A 21,944-nucleotide genomic window follows, 5' to 3' on the forward strand; every position below is an offset into this window, starting at 1 on the left:
TGCTGCTCCACAGTAATTCATGTAGAGCAACAGCTAGGAGGTGAAGATATGAGGGTGTTGGGCTGAGAGGTGCCTAGATCTGGGGTTTTTTGTTTCATGGTTTTTTTTTTTTTTTTAGACTAACCTGTTTGGGGCATTTGACCTGAACTTTCAAATAGTTTCAGCCTGATTCAAACTATGGAACTACGGTTCCAGGAAATAAACTGATTGCTGCAAGAAATACTCAACCCAGCTGTAGTGCTGAGACAGCAGAGAACATGGCTTGTGCTGAGCCTCCTACACAGGCACTGTCAAAGCCCATGTATGGCATTTGCAAAAGGCTGCCTGCCAAAGAAGGTCTTGATGTGATTTTTTTTGGATGTAAAAAGAACTGGCTTCCTTTGTTTAGAAAGCTGCAGGCTGTCTTGCTGTGGCAAAAGATAGCATCAGACTTCTTGGAAAAATGTTTCTGCCAGGCATCCCTAAAATGTGTCAGAGAAATGCCATGTGTTGGTGATGGGTTTTACAGGAATCGTTGTTCCAGACATTGAGTGATGGGCTTTGGAAACACAGGCACCACTGTATCTGGGGAGGGATCTGGGAGAAATATGGTCTGGTAGTTTCTGAATAGAGATGTTGTAAATATAGGGAGAGAAGTGCTGCGTCTGTTAGATTAAACAGAAGTACTGGCCTGAACAGTGATCTGCTGGCTCTGCTGGAGAGCCAGCCTTGCAGGTCTTGTGCTTAGAAGTGATGCTGTGATAGTCAAGGAGATGCCTGCATAAAGGGTGGTGAGTCTCTAGAAGAGAATAGTGTTAATGCTCAAAGTCTTGTTTATGGACAAAAAGGAAGCACACCTTATATAGAGAGAGCCAAGAGTTTATTCTTAGTATAATTGAACCCTTAACATTCTAATCTTAGTAGTCAAGATCTAATTATTACAGAAAAAGAAAGAAAGAGGTCCTGTTGGTTACCACTGACACCACTTTTGTCCAGCATCAGATCCACATTTCTTTTACTGGTCGTTCGCAGCGTGGGGCCACCGGTGCCAGCCTGCGCTCCATCTCTTGTCATCCCACGCCTGTTCTCCTTTACGCCATGTCCTGTGCCTCCACTTCTCAAGGCCTCTTATCATACCAGGCCTGTATTTCTTTATACTACCTCATTATGTTAGGGTTGTAAACCCATGATGGTAGCATAAAAAGATAAAGAAGCATAAAAAAAAATTAGCCATGGTTACCTGGTGTCCTGGTTTTGGCTGGGACAGAGTTAGCTCTCTTCTTTGTAGCTGGTACAGTGCTGTGTTTTGGATTTAGTGTGAGAATACTGTTGATAACACACTGATGCTTTAGTTGTTGCTAAGTAGCGCTTATCTTAAGCCAAGAACTTTTTGGTTTCCCATGCTCTGCCAGCAAGCAGGTGTGCAAGGAGCTGGGAGGGAGCATAGCCAGGGCAGCTGACCCGAACTAGCAAAGGGATATTCCATACCATGGAACATCATGCCCAGTATATAAATGGGGGGGAGCTGGCCGGGAGGGGCGGATCGCTGCTCTGGCCTTGGTCAGTGGGTGGTGAGCAACTGCATTGTGCATCACTGGTTTTTGGTTTTTCTTTTCTTTTTTCCCCTCTTTTTTTTTTGTTATATTCCTTTTCATTACTATTATTATATTTCATTATTATTATTGTTAGTATTATATTTTACTTTAGTTATTAAACCGTTCTTATCTCAACCCACGAGTTTTACCTTCTTTCCTCATTCTCCTCCCCATCCCACTGGGAGTGGGGTGGAGTGAGGGAGTGGCTGCGTGGTGCTTAGCTGCTGGCTGGGGTTAAACCACGACACCTGGTCAATTAGAAGAACTGCTGTTACAGCTAAACCAAGCGAAACAAGGCTGCAGGTAGGTCAAGAAGAGCTCAGACAGAGCGAGCATCACAAGCTGCATTCCCAAGACCTTGCAAACTCAGTACAAAGCCTGTGGCATGTTGCTTGCTGCTGCAGTACCATGTTACAGGGCTGCAGGGAAACAACAAGAGCAGACTGCTCTGTCCCTGAAAGGAGACAGTTTTCCAGCAGGTTGTGACATGAAACAGCTATGTGAGGGGCTTGCTCCAAAGGTGACAGAAATTGGCAGGCTGTGGGTCAGGAGAGCAAACCCAAGAGCAGCTATGCGATGGGGTGGTCATTACGAACGTGGACGGGGGTATTTATGTGCAACCCAGCCTCACCCCGCTCACATTTCCTGCTGGCACAGGGGGAGAGCTGGCTCTCCACAGAGCTCTTGTGCATGGTGTTTAAAGCCTGTCAGTGTGTCACCTACACTGTGAGCAGGCATGTCACTGGGGTAAGATGGTGCTTCCCTCTGGTTTTGGAGGTGCAGGGTTGGGATGGGTAAATTCACGTGAAATCCATGTTCAGCACCCTCACACCTGCAGTACAATGAATGGGTTGGACTTGTTCGCCTTTTCAGCTGAAAGATAACATTTTCTGGAAGCAAGTCCAGAATCTCCTCCATGTGTCATAATTTTTCACCTTCCCTGCCTATGTTCATTAATGCGCCTACCATCTCCCTGGCTTGCTTTGTTTTAAAAGCACATACTATATATACTGTTCTTTCTCCTGTGCAAAAGGCCTCGTCTTCTGGGTCCAACTGGTTGCTGCTTCCCCGTTTCTCAGCTCCACCCTGATACTTTACCCACTGGAGTGGTGTTCTGCTGCCCAGTTTGCTCTCTTATTTGCTCTCAGCTCTTACGATCTGCTTTTGCAGAAGATCTGTAGACCATTGCGCCATGAACTGACTTTGCAGTTTCTCGGCTGTCTCTGTCCAGAGGGGCTGGGCACGTCTTTTCATTGCGGCACATTTCCTTCTCCTGCAGTGGCTCTGCTGAGATCCTCTTGTTTGCCTGGCTTGCATGCAGGGAGCGGGGTGCCCTGGGACCCTCTGTGTGCCCCACGGCTTCATCCGTCTCTGGTGGTTGTCCTGCTTGCCTCTGCTGAGCGTAATGCCCTGCTCTGCACCATCTGCTTGGGCGGCTGCACTGAAATTCTTTGGAGTGCAGGCGGGCGGCAATGCTGCGAGCATTGCTTGGGATTTTGCCTTTCTCCCTCTTCTTGTGGTTTGCAGAAGCAGTCCACATCTGCTCCGAGCCTCTGGCCACCCTCTGTCCTGCACTGGCAAAGGCTGAGCCCTTTCAGGGTAGACGTTTTCACTCTAAGCTTCTGCTTCCTCTACCCTTCCTCTGTACCCCATGTTTCAGTGCAGGCAGAAGCTAAGTGAAGATGCCGCCTTTTGCACTGTCTCACCGGCTCCAGGGTGACAGTGTCTAGTTCTGTTCAGTGTCTGATGCATGTTTTCAGTAGATGTGCCTTGCTACCAACACACCTCCTGGGTGTGGATGGGAGGCAGATCCTTCCCTATGCACAGCCCGCCGGTGTTTGATGGCATTGCCTCTGTGCCAAGGGTGGGGCAGTGCTGAGCTTGAGGCCAGAATTGCTCTTGGCTCTTCTAACCTTGTGTGATGAAGGGACCACAACGCCAAGCTTGGCAGCAGTAGCAGGTGGAGAGGGTAGTGGCCATGATTTCCTCCTGCTCAGTTCAGTTAGGTCTGTCCCACCCAGTTCTGCGGGGCAGTGACCCTGCAGGGTGCTCGTTCCACCCTGAGACGTGTCTAGGTGAAGTACTGGAAATGTGTAACCTGCTGGCATGTACTAATTGCCTGCCTGTTAGATAGCAAAATGTGTGTGAAGGAGTGAGGGAGTTAAGGGAAGGATTCCCGATGCAGCATTTCTGCTAACTCCCTTTCTTGAACTGGAGGGAAAGCTTGAGTTGCTGCTACAGGAGCCAGAAAACACACCTGATGCTCAGGGATTTGTGGATTTCTTTGTTGGAGTTCTTGGCTTCACCTTCTCTTTGCCTTTGTGTCCATTCCCCCATGTGCTGCACTGCCCAGGGACCTCCAAGGCTTTCCTATCTCAGCCTTTCGGAGCACAAAGGAGAAGACAAACCAAACAGATCTGGGGCTAAAGACTTGGTCCTTATTGTCTATTAGCTTGCTCACATGCTCTCACTAAGCAAATGCTAAATTGGTGTTAATCATAAAAAAAAAAAAAAACCAAAAACCAAAAAACAAAAAAACAACCAACAGTGAGAGCTTCTGCCATCACGGTCACTGAGTCCTGAATAAGCAAGCAAACCACAGAGTTGCTCAGAAAGGACGCCGTAGCCAGAGCTCTTCTGGCGTTTCTGTTCAGGAGAAAGAGGCTGCAGCTCTGAAAGCACTTGGGTATTTTCCATTGCAGATAAGTGTTTTTTATCTTGCTTTCTCACAACTGCCTGTCTGGGGCTTGTTTCACTTCCTGTGCTCTGCAGTTGAGCAGCTTAGTTGTGTTTTGGCTCTTTAATATTTATCCCCATTGAGATTTTTCTCTAAGGCAGCATCGGATGAATTCTGGACCAGAGAATGTGACCTTTTAGGACAAGGCACAAAAACAAACGTTGGGTGGGAATTCATTATTGCAAGGAGTCGCTCAGTTCATGAACTTAGTAAAAGTAAGCAAAATAATACATCTAACAGACTGTGCACTTACGTAGATAAGCAGAAATGTGCGTGGTCATGAAGTGCTTGGGAAGAGGTGTTGAATGTTGTGCTTTAGAGTTTAGGTTGATCTCCAGCTGTAACGGACTAGGAGGAAATTCAGTCTGGGGTAAAGCCACTCCATATCTGCTTTCTGCAGGGTTGCGGTCTCTCTGTGGTGGCAGCTGTTGCCAGCTCCTGCCAGAGAGCAGGCACTGAGCACGTCTGGTTGCCTCTCTGAATTCCTGTGCTTCAGGAGTGGTCTATTTACTTGATGCTACAGGAATAGTCTTAAAATAAATAACAGAAAGTACTGTGGCTGGGATTTGAGGCTCATTTTCCTTATCTTCCAAAAGATGGCAGGGAAGTGGTATCCCTCCAGCCATCACTGTATCTGTCTTCATACTTTCTCTATGGCTGTGTCACTTCACTGCCCTCACAGTGCAGATGGAGTTTTATCCTAAAGAAGTAAGATGCCAAGTTATTCTCAGCCCATGGTTTTGTTATGACATTTCCAAAGTGGAGCACTTGGGCTTTGCCTATTTCCAACTTGCATTGGTTTAAAAAAAGAAACGGAACAATTTTTGATGGACCAGAAACATTTCATTTTATTTGCAGCTTAGCCACCAGCTGAAAACTGGTTTTGTTCGTTTGTTTGTTTTTTCACAGCTATGGCCAGTTCTGGGAGATAAGGATACATTGATAGATTCATGCTTTACAACTTATTATGGAATGCAGACCCCCAAAATTCATTTGTTTGTTAACAGTTTTTGGAGTCTCTGGCGGCATAGCTTACAGACCTGTATGGGTTCACAGGTGACAGGTTGAAGATGAGTGTGCTAGGGAGCAGAAGATAACTCTCCTCTGGGCCTCAGTACTCAGCGAGTTCCTGAACCCAGAGGACAATTTTAATTCCTGGTGGACTCTGCGAGTCTTCTCCTCTGAGCTGATGATTGGCACCAGTTAGGGGTGCTCTGCTGCCCCTTGTGAGGGTCACCTCCTTCCTTGGCACGAGACCACTCCTCACCTGGCACAGTTATCTGTCTTCTTCTCAAAGCCCTTCCACTGTAGGCACACAGAGCTGTTCAGTTCATGACAGCATCTTGGTCCCGGGCACGCCTGCAATTGTGTTATTCCCCGTGCAGGCATCAGAATAAGTGTACGTGCACATCCTTGCCCATGAACTGCTTTTTCGTTCCTTAGAGGAACATTTCTGCTGTTAAGTCAGCACTTCGCAGAAGCAAGCCCTGTGAAAAGAGCCTTTGGTCCTGTTCTCGGTGTTCCTGAGTTTCCCTATGCAAGAGTGGCTATGGTTTTACTCGGAGCAGTTCTGCGAGGCTGTTGTGCTCTGCAGCATGGCAGGGTGAAGTGACAGTGGAGGAATTCAGGCTGCAAGTGATCCGGCTTTGATGAGAGTCTTGTAAAATCTGCCACTCACACAAGTGTCTCGGGACTTCTCCTTTTCTTCCTTATGCATGCAAATGCATTGTTTACCCTGCAATTTAAAGAGAAGCTACTAGTTGTGAAGCACTTCCAGCAGTTCCCCAACATAAACAGTGCTGGAAGTCATTGGACAATGCTTCCATTTCATTGTGTGTTTATCCCACTTGTGTTCCCAGTAGCTTCTGACTGAGCCTCATAGGTAAAAAAGGCTTCAAGGATGGCTAAAATGGACACCGACTTCTGGAGGCAGCAGGACAGCCATTGACTTGCTGGCTGCTCTACCCATGCCAGACCTCGGCAGCTCTGGGCAGCGCCTGCGGCTCTCACTCGCTCATCCTTCCGCAGCAAGTGTGGCTCTCTGCCTGCCTTTTCTCTCCCCAATGGCAAGAGCAGTCTGGCTGTCACCACACCCCAGGCCACCCTTCTTTAAGATGCAAAAGCTGTCATGCCCTATACTGCTGAGGTGACAAGGTCCAGAGGTGATCGCGATGCCTCGCTCGGTTCAAGTTCATCCTTTTTTTGCTCCTCCGCGTAAAACAGGTTGTGCGGTCACATGACATCGTTGCTTCTGTGCCACAGGGAACTTCTGGATCTGACTTGCCGTCTTGCCAACACCCTGAAGAAATATGGGATTCAGAAAGGGGACAAGGTGGCCATCTATATGTCCGTGTCTCCCTTGTCTGTGGCAGCCATGCTGGCTTGTGCCAGGATTGGTGCCGTTCACACTGTGGTCTTCGCTGGATTCAGCGCGGAGTCTTTAGCTGGGAGGATCATGGACTGTAAGTAGATGCAGACCAGGGAACAAACCCCTCTGGACAGTGCTCCAAGACATATCCCAATTCTGTGTTTTCTTGGCAGAAAGAGAAAAGGTTCATTCTTGGCTGGTGGGACAGTTCACTCTCCTTTGCAAAGTACTGCGAAGAGTCTTCCTTAGTGGCAGATGCAGTATCCTCTGGCCTTAAAATACTTTATAAATTGCTTCGCATTCAGTCTGTGCTGGGTTACTGCCAGACAGCAGTGAAGCTGGAGGGAAAACCAGAGCTTAGGAATGGGGCCTGATTTGTTCTTTCGCAGTATAATTGCAGTGTTTCTTTGATACTCCTGCACAGTGCTAATTCTGCAGTCTCGATTGTGATACTGTGATTTATGTATAGCACTGGAAGTGTTGGCAGCCTGCCCCTGCTCTGTTAGCCGTTGTACCAACAGACAGAGCTGTTCTTAGCCCAAAGCACTTGTAGTGTGATTAGGTAAAAAGTAATGCTAAAAATACCATTAGAAGAACAAAATAGCAAGTGGCTCATGTCCTAGCAGTCACATCAGTTTCTTTATGGCTAGTGTGAGGGAATAAGTCTTACAGGAATTTTCATGCTTTTTTTTCTGTTTTAGTAGAGTTCTATAATCTATAGAGAGCAAGTACATGTTTTAGTTATCCCTCACTTTTGGCCACTTGTGTGGAGGTAATGGGCTAAAGAGCCATTTCTCTGCAGCCACAGCTCTGTAATAATGTAGTGTGGTACAATTTGAAGTGCTCTGCCAGAGTGCTGCTGTGTGCTGTGGCTTCCAGGAGGTTTCCCCTCAAGGTACGGGTGAGTTTCAGAAGGCTGCAGGTACCTCAGAGCAGGGTAACACCTCCGAGAGGCTGCTGAGTTTGGTGCTGTTCACTTCAGTTTGCAAATGGACACTTATATGCAGCCCCAGAGAGAGGATGAGAGGGGCAAAGGTGCTTGTTCACTAAGGTCGTAGGAAGTCTTGCACTGGTTTCATTGCGTGAGCTGTTAGGCTAAAGCATTAGTAGTCACTATAACACAGGTAACTGGGAGGAAACTGTTCTGCATGTCGGCTTTGCTAGGCAGGAATGGAGGCATTTAAATTGCAGTGAGTGATACTTAGGCTAGACATTGGGAAAGACTTCCTCATGTTCATGATAGGCATTGGAGTGGACTGGTGGGGAGAGGGTAGAATAGCTACCATTGGAGTGTTTTAGGAAGATTGGACTGACAGCTGTCAGAAATGGTTTAGCTGGAGTGGACCCTGCCTTGGGGTGGGGGAGATGGACTAGATAACCTATGGAGGTTCCAGCTACCCCTAATCTCTGTGGGTCTCAGGTTTTAAAGTGTTTTTGTCGGTGACACTTGACTGTTTTTGATTGATAGAAGTTCTGAGTATTTGTCACACATGTTGTCCTATACATCATCCCCAAAAGTAATGAAAGCAGGGTGCACATACTAGCCTGGAAGACAGGCTGGTATGTCTGCTAATTCTTTCCCTTTTTAGCTGGATGCAAAGCAGTTATCACCTACAACCAGGGAGTCAGGGGAGGCCGAATCATAGAGCTGAAGACGGCTGTGGATGAAGCTGTGAAGAACTGTCCAAGCATCAAACATGTCTTTGTGGCTCAGAGGACAGATAACAAAGTCCAGATGGGTGACCATGATATTCCCCTTGAGGAGGTATGTTGGTGTTGGTAAACCTTGCCTGTTTCCCCTGATGTTTCTTGAAGTATGTGATGTTTACTGTACTGGGGGAGAGAAATATGGTGCACTAATAAATGTAGGGACCAGCTAACACAGACATCTCTAAGACCCGATGCAGGGCTGTTCAGAACATGTGTGTGAGAGTCCTGCTGAATGTGTAGATTATGCACACTCTGGTATTTGGCTTTTGTCTTTGATCTGCTGTAGGCTACACTGGGAATCGGCAGCCAAGGAAGATCAGGCAGTCTCCATACTTTCCTTGCGTATGTGTGCTGAGCTAAAAGCCTATGAAGCAGCCACTGCACTGCAGCTTGGCACTCTAGTGTAGCCGCACCAGACCTGCCAGTGATGACTGGCCTTTATGCTGCCTCTGGAGCAGGTTTTCAGTGTGTGCTGCTCTTCCTGTGCTGCCGCAGTATCCCGGTGGGCTAATGGATACAGCTGTGCTGCAGTGACAGCATCTGTACGTCCCTGCAGTCACCTAGCTCTGCAGATGCCCGCTGGCACTCTGGATAACTCCTTTTAGGTCTGAGTGTTGGCTAGATCATCTCCATCTGTGCCTTTTGGACCTGAGTTCTGCAGATGAAAAGGGGACACTCCTTATGGCACCTGGATCTTCATCTTCAATGGATTGCCTGTATTTACAGTCTGCTGGGACTGTGAGTCGAAGCAGCTCAATCTGTCTGATTCATCTCAGCATGGGCAGGGGGTATGCTGCTCCATTTTAGTAGTCTTGCAACCAGTGCCGAGATTTAAGGAATGAGTGTTTCCTGAGACCCAGAATGCATTGATACCATTGCTGCTGTTGTTATACGGTGTTCAGACACTCTGTTATGGTTTGTCATATGCACTCTCAGACTGGACACTGTTCAAAGGCAGTGCAGAAATAATCAAGTTCCTGGAGAGGCTTAATATAGCCTATGGACAGTGTCATGGTTACTCCATGATGGGAGGACAGTGATGGCTTGGGAATATTTAGAACCTGTGCTTCCTGGGGAAGAAAACAGCAGTCATTTTAACATGTTTAGCTGGTACACATGGGACTGCAGCCTAATGCAGTAGTAGTTTTATCAGTTTGCCAGCAGCAGTAAACAAACTACTAATCGTAATAATGCCTGGAAATCGCCCGTCTGCAGCCAAGATAATTACTTGGGAGTCCCTGTGCTGGTCACATGAGATAGGAGCAACTACTAGGGTAAGTTAAGCAGAGAAGGCAGGTTTTATTCGGAAATTGTCTTACTCCCTCTTACTCCACAAAGCACATTCTGATTTTCCTTAGTCTGCAAACAGCCTGAGGCGCTTTGGCGATCCAAGAGCTGAGCTCAGCCCATTGTCGGCTCTAAGGTCTGAGTCGTGGTTTAGGCCCAGCCGGCAGCTAAGCACCGCGCGGCCGCTCGCGCCCGCCCCCGCCCCCCCCCCCCCCCCCCCGGTGGGATGGGGAGGAGAATCGAAAGAAAAAGGTAAAACCTCGCGGGCTGGGATAAGAACAATTTAATAGAACTACACAAGGAGAGAAGAAATAATAATAACAATAATACTAACAAAAGAGTGTGTAAAGCGAGTGTTGCGCAATGCAATTGCTCACCACCCGGAAAACTTTGCTCAGCTTCTTCCCGAGCCACGATACCGCGATAGAGCTCCACCCGCCCAGCCCCCCCAGTTATATAGTGAGCATGACGTCAGTATGGTATCGACTATCCCTTTGGCTAGTTCTGGTCAGCCATTCCGGCCGTGCTCCCTGCCAGCTTCTTGTGAAGATTAACCCTGTCCCGGCCAATCGCAGGGCAGTCTGAAACATCACAAGAATTGTATCATTAATGCTGTTAACTCTCGTTACTGCTATTTACAGCAGTTGTGCTTTCTAGCTCTTGTGCAGTGGCTTACTGGAAAATTTAAGGTCATGTTGTAATGGAGCATATGGGAACTCTTAGTTTCAAAGACCGGCAAGTCAGCCTGAGTTGGCAGTGCTGAAATGTCACAATAAATACCTGAGATGAGCAGGAGTGCTGTAACCCAGAGGCTAAGAATTAGCCTCTGACCCTATCAGCTCTTCATATTTTATTAAGCTTGTTTGTCAGACACTTTTAAACAACTGGACCTGCTGTTGGTGGTGTTCACTTGTAAATACAGTGTGTTTACAGTGGATCCTTGTAAAAAGGCAGTACGTAGAAATTCCTTCAAAGAGCTACCTAATAACCCTTGCAGGAATCATTATTCATCTAGAACAGTACAGAGCTTGAGAAAAGCAAGCCAGCTGTGCTATTTTTTACAGCCATATGTTGAGCATCTGGAACACAGTGATGATTGCAAGTTTGTACATGGATAAGAAAATGTTCAACCTCGTCCTGAAAAATCTACAATCTGGGCAAACAAGCCCTCTGCTGCTACAACGTTCAGTGACCAGAAGCATCTCTTTCAAAGCACGTTATTTCCCCTTCCTCTGCTGGACTGGGCACACAAGCGGGACCAAAAGTTTGCCCTGACCTAGTAGGACATAGCATCCTTCCCTCCCGTGGTTCTGACTGTAGGGGTGAGGAGAGGATCTCACCCACCTGGCCAAACAGTGCAGTATGAGGAGAGTGACAGAGGCAGGAGAGTAAAGCACTCTCCTTCTCATGGGTAGAAGCAATTAGAATTTGAGGATCAAATGGACAGGACAGTCATCCACTGCTGGGGCCAGGGAAGGGAGATGAATGCACAGTTTAACTGTAGCACTGCAGTTTTGAAAGGAAAAGGAAGGTCCTAAACAGTATCCAGTCAGCCTTGCTGCTGCTGTCAAGTGTGGTTCATGTTTGCAGTCATACTTTGGTTTTCTACCAGCAGCTTGCAAAGGCTTGAAATGTAAGCTATGACCTACCATTTTTTTCCTGAGATGTTATTTTATCTGGCCAATTCTCCTTGACTTCTGCGCCTAGCAGAGGTATTGTTGGAAAGGCTAGGTGCTATGTGTCCACAGGAACCTTTCCACTAGGTGAGCACGTATAACCTATGATACATCCATGGATGTTTGTGAGGGGGTTGAACAGCAATGGTGGTTCTTGTCTCTGGACACTGCTGACATGCTTGCAGATGGAGTATTGGCTGGCTCCATACAGCCAAAGTCTTTCTGTCATTACCACCTTTTTTTCCTTAGGAGATGGCCAAGGCAGCTTCTGTATGCACTCCAGAGAGCATGGACAGTGAAGACATGCTTTTCATGCTGTATACCTCGGGCAGCACTGGGAAACCCAAAGGAATCGTTCACACCCAGGCTGGATACCTGCTGTATGCTGCTCTCACGCACAAGGTAACTCGGCTGCATCCTCTGGAAAAGGTTCGCTTACCTTCTGACAGTGCTAACGAGAGGGACTTGCACTGGTGAGGGGTGCTGTATTCTGTGTTCGCTGCCCTATTGGCTTATTGGGTGTAAACAAACTGAAAAATGTCTGAGAACGTGTAATTAATCTTCAAGATTTGTTCCTGGGGAATATAATACTATGCAAACCAGAGCCTAGAGTTATGAAAAGAAGGAAACTGCAGTGCTGCTACTTTTGCATTTAAAATGTGCTAGTGTTGCAGGCCAGAATTTGTGGACATTAAAGTGATGCAGCTGAGTTGATTCTGGTAAGTATCTTAGTGGTATTGGTAATGTGGATATTACTGTAGTATTTTGCAGTGGGATGCTGGCCTTTTTTATTTCAGAGAGGATCTGGACTCTTAAAACAACCTCTTTGCATAGCACTTGTCTGAAGATCAAAAATTACATTCGTGCTCTGTGGTCGCACCTTTGCGCTGCCTTTCTATGTGATCTAGGTTAAATGTTTTAATCCCCTTTCTCATGGGGAAAAAAAAAAGTCAAGGCAGTGCTTCTTGAAGCTTCTGGTCTGAGCTCTGCATATGAAAAGGTAACAGTGAAATGTGGAGAGGACTGCGGTGAAAGATCTCCATCTGGCTTTAGTGGTGTCACCCTGTTTGTAATCACACAGAATTCAGGCAGAGGTTTTCTTTCTTTAGGCTGACACAGTTGAATTTTTAGAAGATTTGAATGTGCAAGTATCAGACTTCTCTGCATGAAGGGTATTTGTTACGTCAGCTTTTCTAAGTGACAGCGTGATGTCCAAGGCATCTCTTTCTTAGTCCAGAAGGTAGGTCCTGCACCCTGGTGCAGACATGCAGGGAGGCACTGTATGCAGCTGTGGTCCCTTTAGAGGTACTTCAGAGCCTGAGAGGGAAAGGCACTTGCAAAAGTAAGGTGAGAATTGGCTCTCCTAGGTAGAGGGATCAGCTGACCTGTGTGGCCTCTGTGGTCTTTGCACACTCATGTCTGACACTCTTGTCACACACTCATGGGGTTTTCTTTTAGTTCCGATCCACTTTCTTTCATTTAAACATAAAGCTGACTCTGCCTGTGAGTCAGGACCTCTTCACCAAACGGTAGAGGAGTTAGATTTACAGTGGGAAGCATTTTCCATAACTAAGACAAGAAAATGAGTTCTCCAAGATGTTTATCTTGAATTTGATGAGCAGGGAGAGGGTAGCATCTGCAAAGCAATACACTGATAGAGAAGCTGAGCAGCTAAGAACATTTCTCAGAAAATGTTTCATGGGCGCCTATCAGTTTCTCCAGCTTTCTTATGGAAACCTATTGATACTGGTGAGGGGTCTGAGCCTCCGAGGCCTGCAGCTTCCCTGCAGTTCAGGGTCAGCTCTCCCATGTGGACTGCCTGGAGTAGGCAACCTTAGGTATCCAGGGCTCTGGGCTTTGGTTGTAGCTTTGCTGCTCTAATCTGAGCAGCTGCTGGTACAGCCATGCTCCCTGTGTGTTTGCAAAAGCAGTCAGGAGCCTGGAAGCCCTGGTACTGGTCCCTGCGACTTGCTTCCTCGCCTTGGGCTGGCCTTTGCGCTGCTGTGTCCTATGTGCCTGCCTCCAGTTGCCCTGTGTGCTCTCCTGCTCCCACTTGGATGTCCAGTCCAGCACCTTACCTTTAAGTTCTTTGCACCTGCCAACAGAAAGTCAGCTGGCCTTACATTTATCTTTGCAGTATGTATTTGACTACCAGCAAGGCGATGTTTTTGGCTGTGTGGCTGACATTGGCTGGATCACAGGACATAGCTATGTTGTTTATGGACCACTCTGCAATGGAGCCACCTCTGTCCTGTTTGAAAGCACTCCGGTGTACCCTGACCCAGGTGAGGAAGTGGTGGGCAAAGGTTTGGCTAGACATGGCAGTGTGACAAAGGAGATTTAGAAACCTGTCCAGTGTGACCTGCCTGCTCAGGGGAGGTAAGCTCCATTTCTTTGGAACATGTGTCTACGACATTCAGTAACATCTGTGCATCCAGGGTGGAAAAAAAAAAGTTGCCATTGGTTTTGCTCTGTACTCACAGTAGTCACAGCTTTAGCTTTGGCTGTTAACCTTCCTGCTGAGCATTTGCAGTGGTATGTCAGTGCTAGACAGATAAAAAGCCTGTTTGTGATTTTGCAGGTCGTTACTGGGAAGTGGTACAAAGGTTGAAAATAAATCAGTTTTATGGAGCGCCTACGGCTATACGCTTGCTGCTGAATTATGGAGAAGAGTGGGTGAAGAAATACGACAGATCTTCCTTGAAGACCTTGGGATCAGGTAAGGGGCATGAAGTCTTCATCTGGAAAAGACAGGGGGTTCTAGCTGGTGAAATGAAGGTACCAGAGGAGCTCAGCTGACCAGATGGGATGTGGTTAAAAATAGATGATAAAGCAGGCTCCCTGTCTGGCTTTTCAGATATTTTCTCAGCAGAAGGAGAAACAAACTGAAGTTGGGGCCATTGAACCTTAGTGTGATTGCCTGTTTCCTAGCTTATTTTGCAGGATCGCATTCTTTGCTAAAAAGATTTATCCAATGGAAAATGACATCACTTTGAATTTTACTGGCATAGGTGACCCAAGCAGCATTTTCCTGCATTATTCAGGATTCTAGAGGTTCTTATACGTGACCTGCATTGATTAGTTACTTTCAGTGATATTTATTGCTCCCTTTTGGTTTTTCTGGAAAAAGTCAGTCCTCAGTTACATGAGTGCATTGCAGTCCTTTGCACATCCCAGCAAAAGTGCTGTAAGCATTCTGCTTAAAGATCATGCATTCAGCGTGTTGTGCACCAAAAGGGAGAATGAACTGCCTGCAACCCCCTGAGTCTCAGGCTGCTTCCTTTCTTATTTTGGTCTAGTGGGAGAGCCCATCAACAACGAAGCATGGCAGTGGTTCTTCCACGTGGTGGGAGAAGGGCGCTGCACCCTCGTGGACACATGGTGGCAGACAGGTAAAAGCATCCTCGGGGAGCGTGGAGGGCCCTGACTGTTGACAGGTTGCTGGTGGGTAGAGAAGGATTAATACATTTCAATTCGATCCAACGAGTCTGTTAAAAAACCACTCCTGGCATTTTGATCAGCTTTTGAAAGTCACTGGGGAGTTTCAGCACATAATAGCAATGTAACAGCATATAAAAGCAATAGCAATGTTGGTGGTTTTTTTTTTTTTTTTTTTTCTCCTCTAAATGTTCTTTGATATTTTGAATGCCAGAAGGTCTCAATTGGTTCTAGAAACGGGAGACAGGGATTGAATTTCTGGGCAAAGCTGGGAGTAGGCAGCTTGAATTGGAAACCTCATTCTTAATTATTTATCCAACTGTACTGACCTTGATATGGCCTTATCATGAACAGGCATTTATAGCACCATATAGCCACAATCTGTACTTAGGTGTGCTTTGTTTCCGTTCCTGGGAACAGTCAGAGGAGGATGGAAAACTAAGCTGTGTAGTCAAAGGGACCTAGTGCAACTGCTCTGGTGGTTTGGCAAGGAGTGAGTGGAGGCTTGCTGGCTGTGCATCAAGTGGGTAGGGGACAGTGGCTGTCACCAAGCAGGGCTGCCTGGGAGCAGCTTCTCCCAGGAGTGAAGTAGTATGCTGTAGTTGCTTTGGCCCCAGACCTTCGATGCCTCAAAAAGGAGTGTGCTTCTGTTTTCGCAACATGCTTGGCACAGCTGTGTGCATCAGTTAAGGCTTGTTTTCCGTTTACAACCTGCTGGACAGAGTGACTGGCTCTCACAGATCCCTGTCCAGTTGGAGCAGAGCTGGTCCCTGCCTCCTGCCCTCCCTGGCCAGCAGCGGAGAGAGGCCACGGCACTGCACTCCGGCTGGGGCTGTGCTGCTTGGTGGGGCTCTGTGCTTGAAGGAGTCCTGCAGCTGCTTCCCAGCTCCTTCCTCAGCACCCGGTCCTCTCTTCTGGGCACCAACATTCAAGAGTTGCTAAATATGTCCTTCTCAAGTTGTGAACCACAGTTTGCCATGGAGCTGTGGACTTAAAGGATGCAGCACAGCTGCTGGCATTTTGCCTCTGCTGAAAAAAAGCCATCCCTGCTCTTAAACTTCTAGCTGCCATTGGGCAGAATATTCATTCCCTTTCCAGTCAAGCTGCTCCTGATTTCATCGTTATTCCTGCTACCAGGCTCTCTCTTCAGGATCCCTGTGGCCCATCTCAATGTGATGAATTAGCTTCTGGCACACAACCAAGTTCCATTTAATCCAGACCAGACTTGCAGACTCTTTTTATTTTCAGATTTGAAATAAAACAACCTCAGAATTCAGAACAGCAATGTTAACTACTATCTACTTCATCTACTGATCTCTTAAACCATCTGGGTTCTCACATGCTGAGCAGAATGAAAGCTGACTGGCTAGGTGCTATATGCTTTCCTCCTCACTGCTCTGAAATAAAACACCATGGAGAAGCAGTTGATTACTGTACAGTGACTGAGTTGAGAAGAGTCTTTTTTTGCCTTAACACTTTTTGTTTGTTTGTCTTCAGTTAACTGGTGCATGCAGTGTGCATGCAGTGTCTTCTATTTCCTCCAAAGTAGAAGGTTAGATCTTAATTAAACTGTATTTCTCCTGGGTTTTTGGAGCAACAACTGTCAGGTGAGAGGTTAAAGAACATTTGCTGAACAGTCTGTAAGTACAGAGTGCTTGATCTTACCTTGAACCAGGCATAGTTTTGCAGGTAAATAGTTACCAGCTCCTGGAAGCATAATATGATGATAAGTATTCATGAAATTGATTTTGTTAGAAAGTAGAATCAATCTTTCTCCACAGTTGATGCTTCCAATAAAGAGGAAGCCAAATTAATCTTGGAAACATTATATATGCCATTTGAAGGTAAAGGGAGCATGGAAGGAGATCATAGAAACAGTTTGATGGATGCTGGTTGTGGTCCTGCAGTGTCACCTCTTGTACACAATTTCAATATAGCTTGTTAATTGTGCTGTTGTATGCAGTGTCCTCTACGGTATGTTGCTCTCCAAAGCAGCAACGTGTTGCCAGCTAATAAAGCCTGGTAGGCGTAAAGATCAGCAAATGGTGATTTAAGAATCCACTTGAAAGTCTTTGGATGAGCAAATGAGTGAGATAGCAATTATGAGAAGCAAATTAAGTACTGGTATGTGCAGATGAGAGAGATGAAAAATTCCTGTGGCTCTTACTGTTAATAGATTAGGTAGTGCTGTGCTGTGATTGACGGTAATAGAATCAAAGCTGTGTTTGAGTTTCAGGTGTAGTTCTTCACAGTGCAGAAGAGACACTAGGTATTTTTACTTTTGTCATTGGTTTTATAAAAAAAGTACAGCTGTTGTATGCAGCTGTGAACAAAAGCTGGTTTTGAAAGACATCTCTGAATAGGCCCTGGAAGCTTTTGTTGTTGGCATCATCTTACAGCGATTTAGACTGGGCTGGTGCTTCTGAGATGGATTCCCCCTGAAGTAGTCAGTCCAATCTATCTGTGGTGGTGAAGACAACGGTGGCAGAGACTACATGCTCCACCCTGCTGCCACAGGTGATTTACCCATGGCAGAGGGGAGCCTGTTTCGATGCATCACCCTCCCTGCTCAGACTTTGCTGTCCTTGCTTAAAGTCTGGGTGGATGTGCACTATGGTGACAGCATGGGCACAGGTAACGTGGAAGCACGGCTTTTATTCTGCCAGCTCTGCCTCTAAAGAGACAGACTTCATAAGGGCAGGGTAGAGCCTAGAAGCCTTGCTAGCTGTCATCTGTCAGTGGCTAAAATTGGTACTTTTAAACCAGTTTAAAATAGGTCTTTACCATGCAAATAGTTTTTAAGCACCCTTGCCACCTTGCAGCTCCCTCTGGAATGTGACTTTACTGCCTTATGTGCAGCTGGCTGCAGGATGTGTAGGACGTGGCAAAGCCCATGTTGAAACAGGTTGAAGTGCTGTACTCAGAATGAGGACTGGCTTAGGAAGAGCAACCATCAGTTTAATCGGGTTCCCTGCTCTGACGCAGATTTTTTTCTGTGCAAACAGAGAATAGCAGGTGCCTGGGGTGCTTTTTTCTTTTTCTGAAAAAATTCAAGATGACCCTTTCAAAATAAAGAGAAACATGTGAAGTGGATGAATGGATCAATGAAATGTGAAATAATGTTATGTGTAAGCCACATGTGAAACTATTTTCTGCAGGTCTGAAGTTCCTCAAAGAGACCTTTCCTCATAGCTATGTCAGGGCAGCTGGATGCAAATTCAGGGTCAAACTCAGCCTTTCCAACCCCTGATTTCAGTTTTCTCACAACCTCAGCAAAGCCGGTAGAGGAATGCACTCTCCAAGTGGCAGAACATACCTTTATTTATAGAGCTGTATTTTTAAAAGCCTAATGCTCCTTTCTTTTGTGTTTCTCTCTTGTGTTTCTGAATTAGTTTTAGAATAGAAAAGATCTGATTAAGGTTGGAATCTGATTTAATGTTCATCCCAGCAGGAATGAAAAAGGATGATTAAAAGGTTCAATTTTGAATAGAAGATAAGCTCAACCTGCCTATAAGGGGTGGGTTAATCTCATACTCTGTAATAATAGTAATTCAGACTTCTGGAGTGCTTTTCATGCTAACCTTCGACAGCTGTAAAAACAGCACCGGGAGATAAATCCCCTGATGTGCTCATACTTTCCCTGTAAAATCACTTCTGGGGTAGGAAATGGGGCTGGTGAGTACTAGCCCTGCCACCAGGCAGCCCTGTTAGTGTGAGAAGGACCCACAAGGGTGTAAAATATGCGTTAGAGCTGCCTGTATTCATTGCTGGTTGGTAGCTGGAGGAATAGGTTTATCTGTGAGCTGACTTAGGGCCAGATGTAGGGAACAGAGCATGTGGGCTGAATCAATGGGGTCTTCACTGTGCCTGATTGGTGTGCCATGGACAGGACTGTGGGAAGGCTGTTGAACACACACGTCGTGGCTGCTGCTGCAGGGTCCGCAGGCCGTCTGGTGCAAAGCCAGCCGCTGTGGAACCATGTACTGCTCTCCTCTGAGCCTTTGAAGAGCTAAGCCAGACGTCAGCGATCCTGATGCTCTGGGGCATGGCGAGCTGCTCTTCCCCTGAGGTGGCTGCTTGGCCACACTCTGTGGTTTGTCACCAGTGTACACAGGGGGCAGTGATTTTTGCAGCCAGCACTGAATGAGGCACCATGAAAACAGGGAGTAGGAGTAGCTCTTGATCCGAGTTCACTAAGGGGGGACCTGCCTGCATCTCTCTGCCTGCTGCAGTATCCCCTGTAGACAGCACAGGCCTTGGTGGTGTCATCCTGGCTTGCCAGACGTTTTTCTATGTTTAAGCCTTTCTTATATTCACAAAGAGCTCTTGGTTTATCAGGTCTGTCCTACTTTCAGACGGCTGTGCTACTTGGTGTTGCATAATTCCTTCCCAGTGGCTTTTTCTTACAAGGTGGCTTTGCTATTCTCTTCTTTAACTAAGAAGAGCTGGCATTTGCTTTCATCCAGCATTGGATGGACCCCACATATTTTGTTTTTCATTATTCTTCCAGAAACTGGTGGCATCTGCATTGCCCCACGGCCTTCAGAGGAGAAAGCTGAGATTGTTCCGGCTATGGCTATGAGACCTTTCTTTGGGATTGTGCCTGTGCTGATGGATGAGAATGTGAGTTGAGGCTGTGCTGGGTGCCCAAAAGAGCAGCTGGTGTGTGTTTCTGACTTAATCACCTTTCTAATGCCAGAGGAACAGGATCCGGAAGGATGTTTGTTCCTCCATTAAAATGGTAGAATAGATGAGCAATTTATATATTGAGCATATCTCAAATGTCCATACAGATTGCCAGCTGGGCATTGCAAGCTGTCTGCAAATCTCTAGAGGAGCGTTTGCATTTTCAGCACCACTTATGGTCTTACACTGCTTCTGATTAAGAGCTGCTGCCTCCATTTATGAGAGAAGTCAGAATTCACGCAGCTCCTGGGAACCAGGGAGCTGAACGGTTGAAGCAGTGCACGCAACATCCAGTGACATGGCAAGACTGGGGCAGCCAATGGGACTGGTGGAGTTTTCCAAGAGAAATGCAAGGCATGAGGCCCTGCAACTGTACGTGGCTGTGAGAAAACTGGTGCTGGTCTGTGAAGCTGTGCGGAGCAATCCCCATCTGCACTCCAGTGCTCTGTTAAACGGTAAAGCATGTAATCTCCTCCATATACAGTTTGGTAAGGGCATGTGGCAGTTAACAAAAGTGAAAGTAGAAGGCAGGGGTCCAGGCATTTCCCTGCTAGCCTCATCCCAGGCATCCTCTGGCTGCTTCGCACATCTTTGCTGGCACTGACCTCCGGAGAATCACAGGACTCACTTTTCTTTTAGTCTTATCTGCTGTGCTGCTGGCCTCAAGGGGTGAGGAAGGCATGATACAGACAGTGCGTAGTAGCTCCATGAGTGGATTCATTTTCTCCACCTGTGGCCCTCCACTGGCAGTCTGCAGTGAGCAACAGCGTGACTCTTGCCAGATCAATGACACAGAAGCCCTTACTATTCCTATTTTGTTCACCTGACCATCCTTCCTGTGCTTGAACCTGCAGGGAAAGGTTATAGAGGGCAATGATGTGTCCGGTGCGCTCTGCATTGCCCAGCCATGGCCTGGCATGGCAAGAACAATCTATGGAGATCACCAGCGATTTGTTGATGCCTATTTCAAAGCCTATCCAGGTAAGGAAAGTGCCAAAGGAAGGCAGTTTGCACTGCAGTGTAAGCACACTGAATATTTTCAGCAGCTCTTTGTGATATTTCTGTACCAGCCAGATCTTGGTTGCTTGAGGTTGTATGTCATGTATTGCAAGCACGCACTAATGGTCTTAGATAGTGTTGACCTTTCTAGCTGTCAAAAGGGAATGTATTTTTTAGAAAATTTTAATGCCCAAATTTTAAAGTCCAAATACCTTTTCTTTGGAGCCATTTGTGTCTCACTTGGAAATAGGCATATTGGATGGGAAAGTACCTCCTGCACCACTGAATCTCACCCCTGCCGTCACAGGCTGTGTTACATCCTTCCTTTTTAAAACATGGTCCAGTTGTATTTGGCAAGTAATTAGAAGTGGCAGGGAAACATTTTTTGTAGGAGATTGGACAAAACCACTGTCTTCACTCAGGGGAACAACTGAAAGGGATTTGAAAGCTACAAGGTAGACAAGAATTAGAGAGACAATCCTGCAAATTGTACAAAATGGGTTGGAAAATAAGAATGGGAAACTGGTAGAAGAAATTGAATGAGCCCATAGTCCCTTATTACTCATACATGTTCGCATCTGAAATCTTGTTGATATTTAGTTCATAGTTGTTTAATTGATTTGGAAGGGCAGGAGGCATGACTGAAAGTCCATGAATTGGCCAATAATGGGTCCTGGCAAGAACCACCTTCAGATTTCACAGCACTAGCTGCCTGCTGCTGATCAGAAGTGCCACAGGAACAATTCAGATGCAGATATGGCTTTGATGAAGAGCTGTAGTGGTTTAACCCCAGCCAGCAACTAAGCGCCACGCAGCCACTCGCTCATTTCTCCCCGCTCCTAGTGGGATGGGGAGGAGAATTGAAAAAAAGAAGTAAAACTCATGGGTTGAGATAAGAATGGTTTAATAACTAAAGTAAAATAAAATATTATTATTTTATTATTGTTGTTATTACTATAATTGTAATGGAAAGAAATATAACCAAAAAAAAAAAAGAGACGAGAAATAAAACCCAAGAAAAGACAAGCGATGCACAATGCAGTTGCTCACCACCCACTGACAGATGCCTGAGCAGCGATCCGCCCCTCCCGGCCAGCTCCCCCCCATTTATATTCTGGGCATGATGTTCTGTGGTATGGAATACCCCTTTGGCTAGTTCGGGTCAGCTGTCCTGGTCGTGCTCCCTCCCAGCTTCTTGCACACCTGCTTGCTGGCAGAGCATGGGAAACTGAAAAATCCTTGGCTTAAGATAAGCGCTACTTAGCAACAACTAAAGCATCAGTGTGTTATCAACATTATTCTCACACTAAATCCAAAACACAGCACTATACCAGCTACTAAGAAGAAAATTAGCTCTATCCCAGCCGAAACCATGATAAGAGCCACCACAATCTGTGTCACCAGATGTGACTCAGTGACACTGGAGTTTTCTGGAACCACTGGGTCTTTTTCAGTTTCCATCAAATGTT

At 46.5% G+C, this 21,944-nt stretch overlaps 2 protein-coding genes across 2 annotated transcripts in view; one reads left to right on the forward strand and one right to left on the reverse strand.

The window, feature by feature from the left end:
* RRBP1 (ribosome binding protein 1) overlaps positions 1–21,944 on the reverse strand; it is a 550,780-nt gene that overhangs the window by 82,052 nt on the left and 446,784 nt on the right. The gene's annotated exons all lie outside the window — the stretch shown is intronic.
* ACSS1 (acyl-CoA synthetase short chain family member 1) overlaps positions 1–21,944 on the forward strand; it is a 40,197-nt gene that overhangs the window by 8,738 nt on the left and 9,515 nt on the right. Inside the window, exons 3-10 of the mRNA XM_050893122.1 lie at positions 6,574–6,773; positions 8,269–8,444; positions 11,602–11,754; positions 13,490–13,637; positions 13,934–14,071; positions 14,652–14,744; positions 19,301–19,413; positions 20,331–20,457. Of these exons, the coding sequence (XP_050749079.1) occupies positions 6,574–6,773; positions 8,269–8,444; positions 11,602–11,754; positions 13,490–13,637; positions 13,934–14,071; positions 14,652–14,744; positions 19,301–19,413; positions 20,331–20,457 (1,148 nt within the window). The remainder of the gene's footprint in view (positions 1–6,573; positions 6,774–8,268; positions 8,445–11,601; positions 11,755–13,489; positions 13,638–13,933; positions 14,072–14,651; positions 14,745–19,300; positions 19,414–20,330; positions 20,458–21,944) is intronic.

This window comes from Gymnogyps californianus, chromosome 3, assembly GCF_018139145.2.
Source record: "Gymnogyps californianus isolate 813 chromosome 3, ASM1813914v2, whole genome shotgun sequence".
Lineage (NCBI taxonomy): Eukaryota > Metazoa > Chordata > Aves > Accipitriformes > Cathartidae > Gymnogyps > Gymnogyps californianus.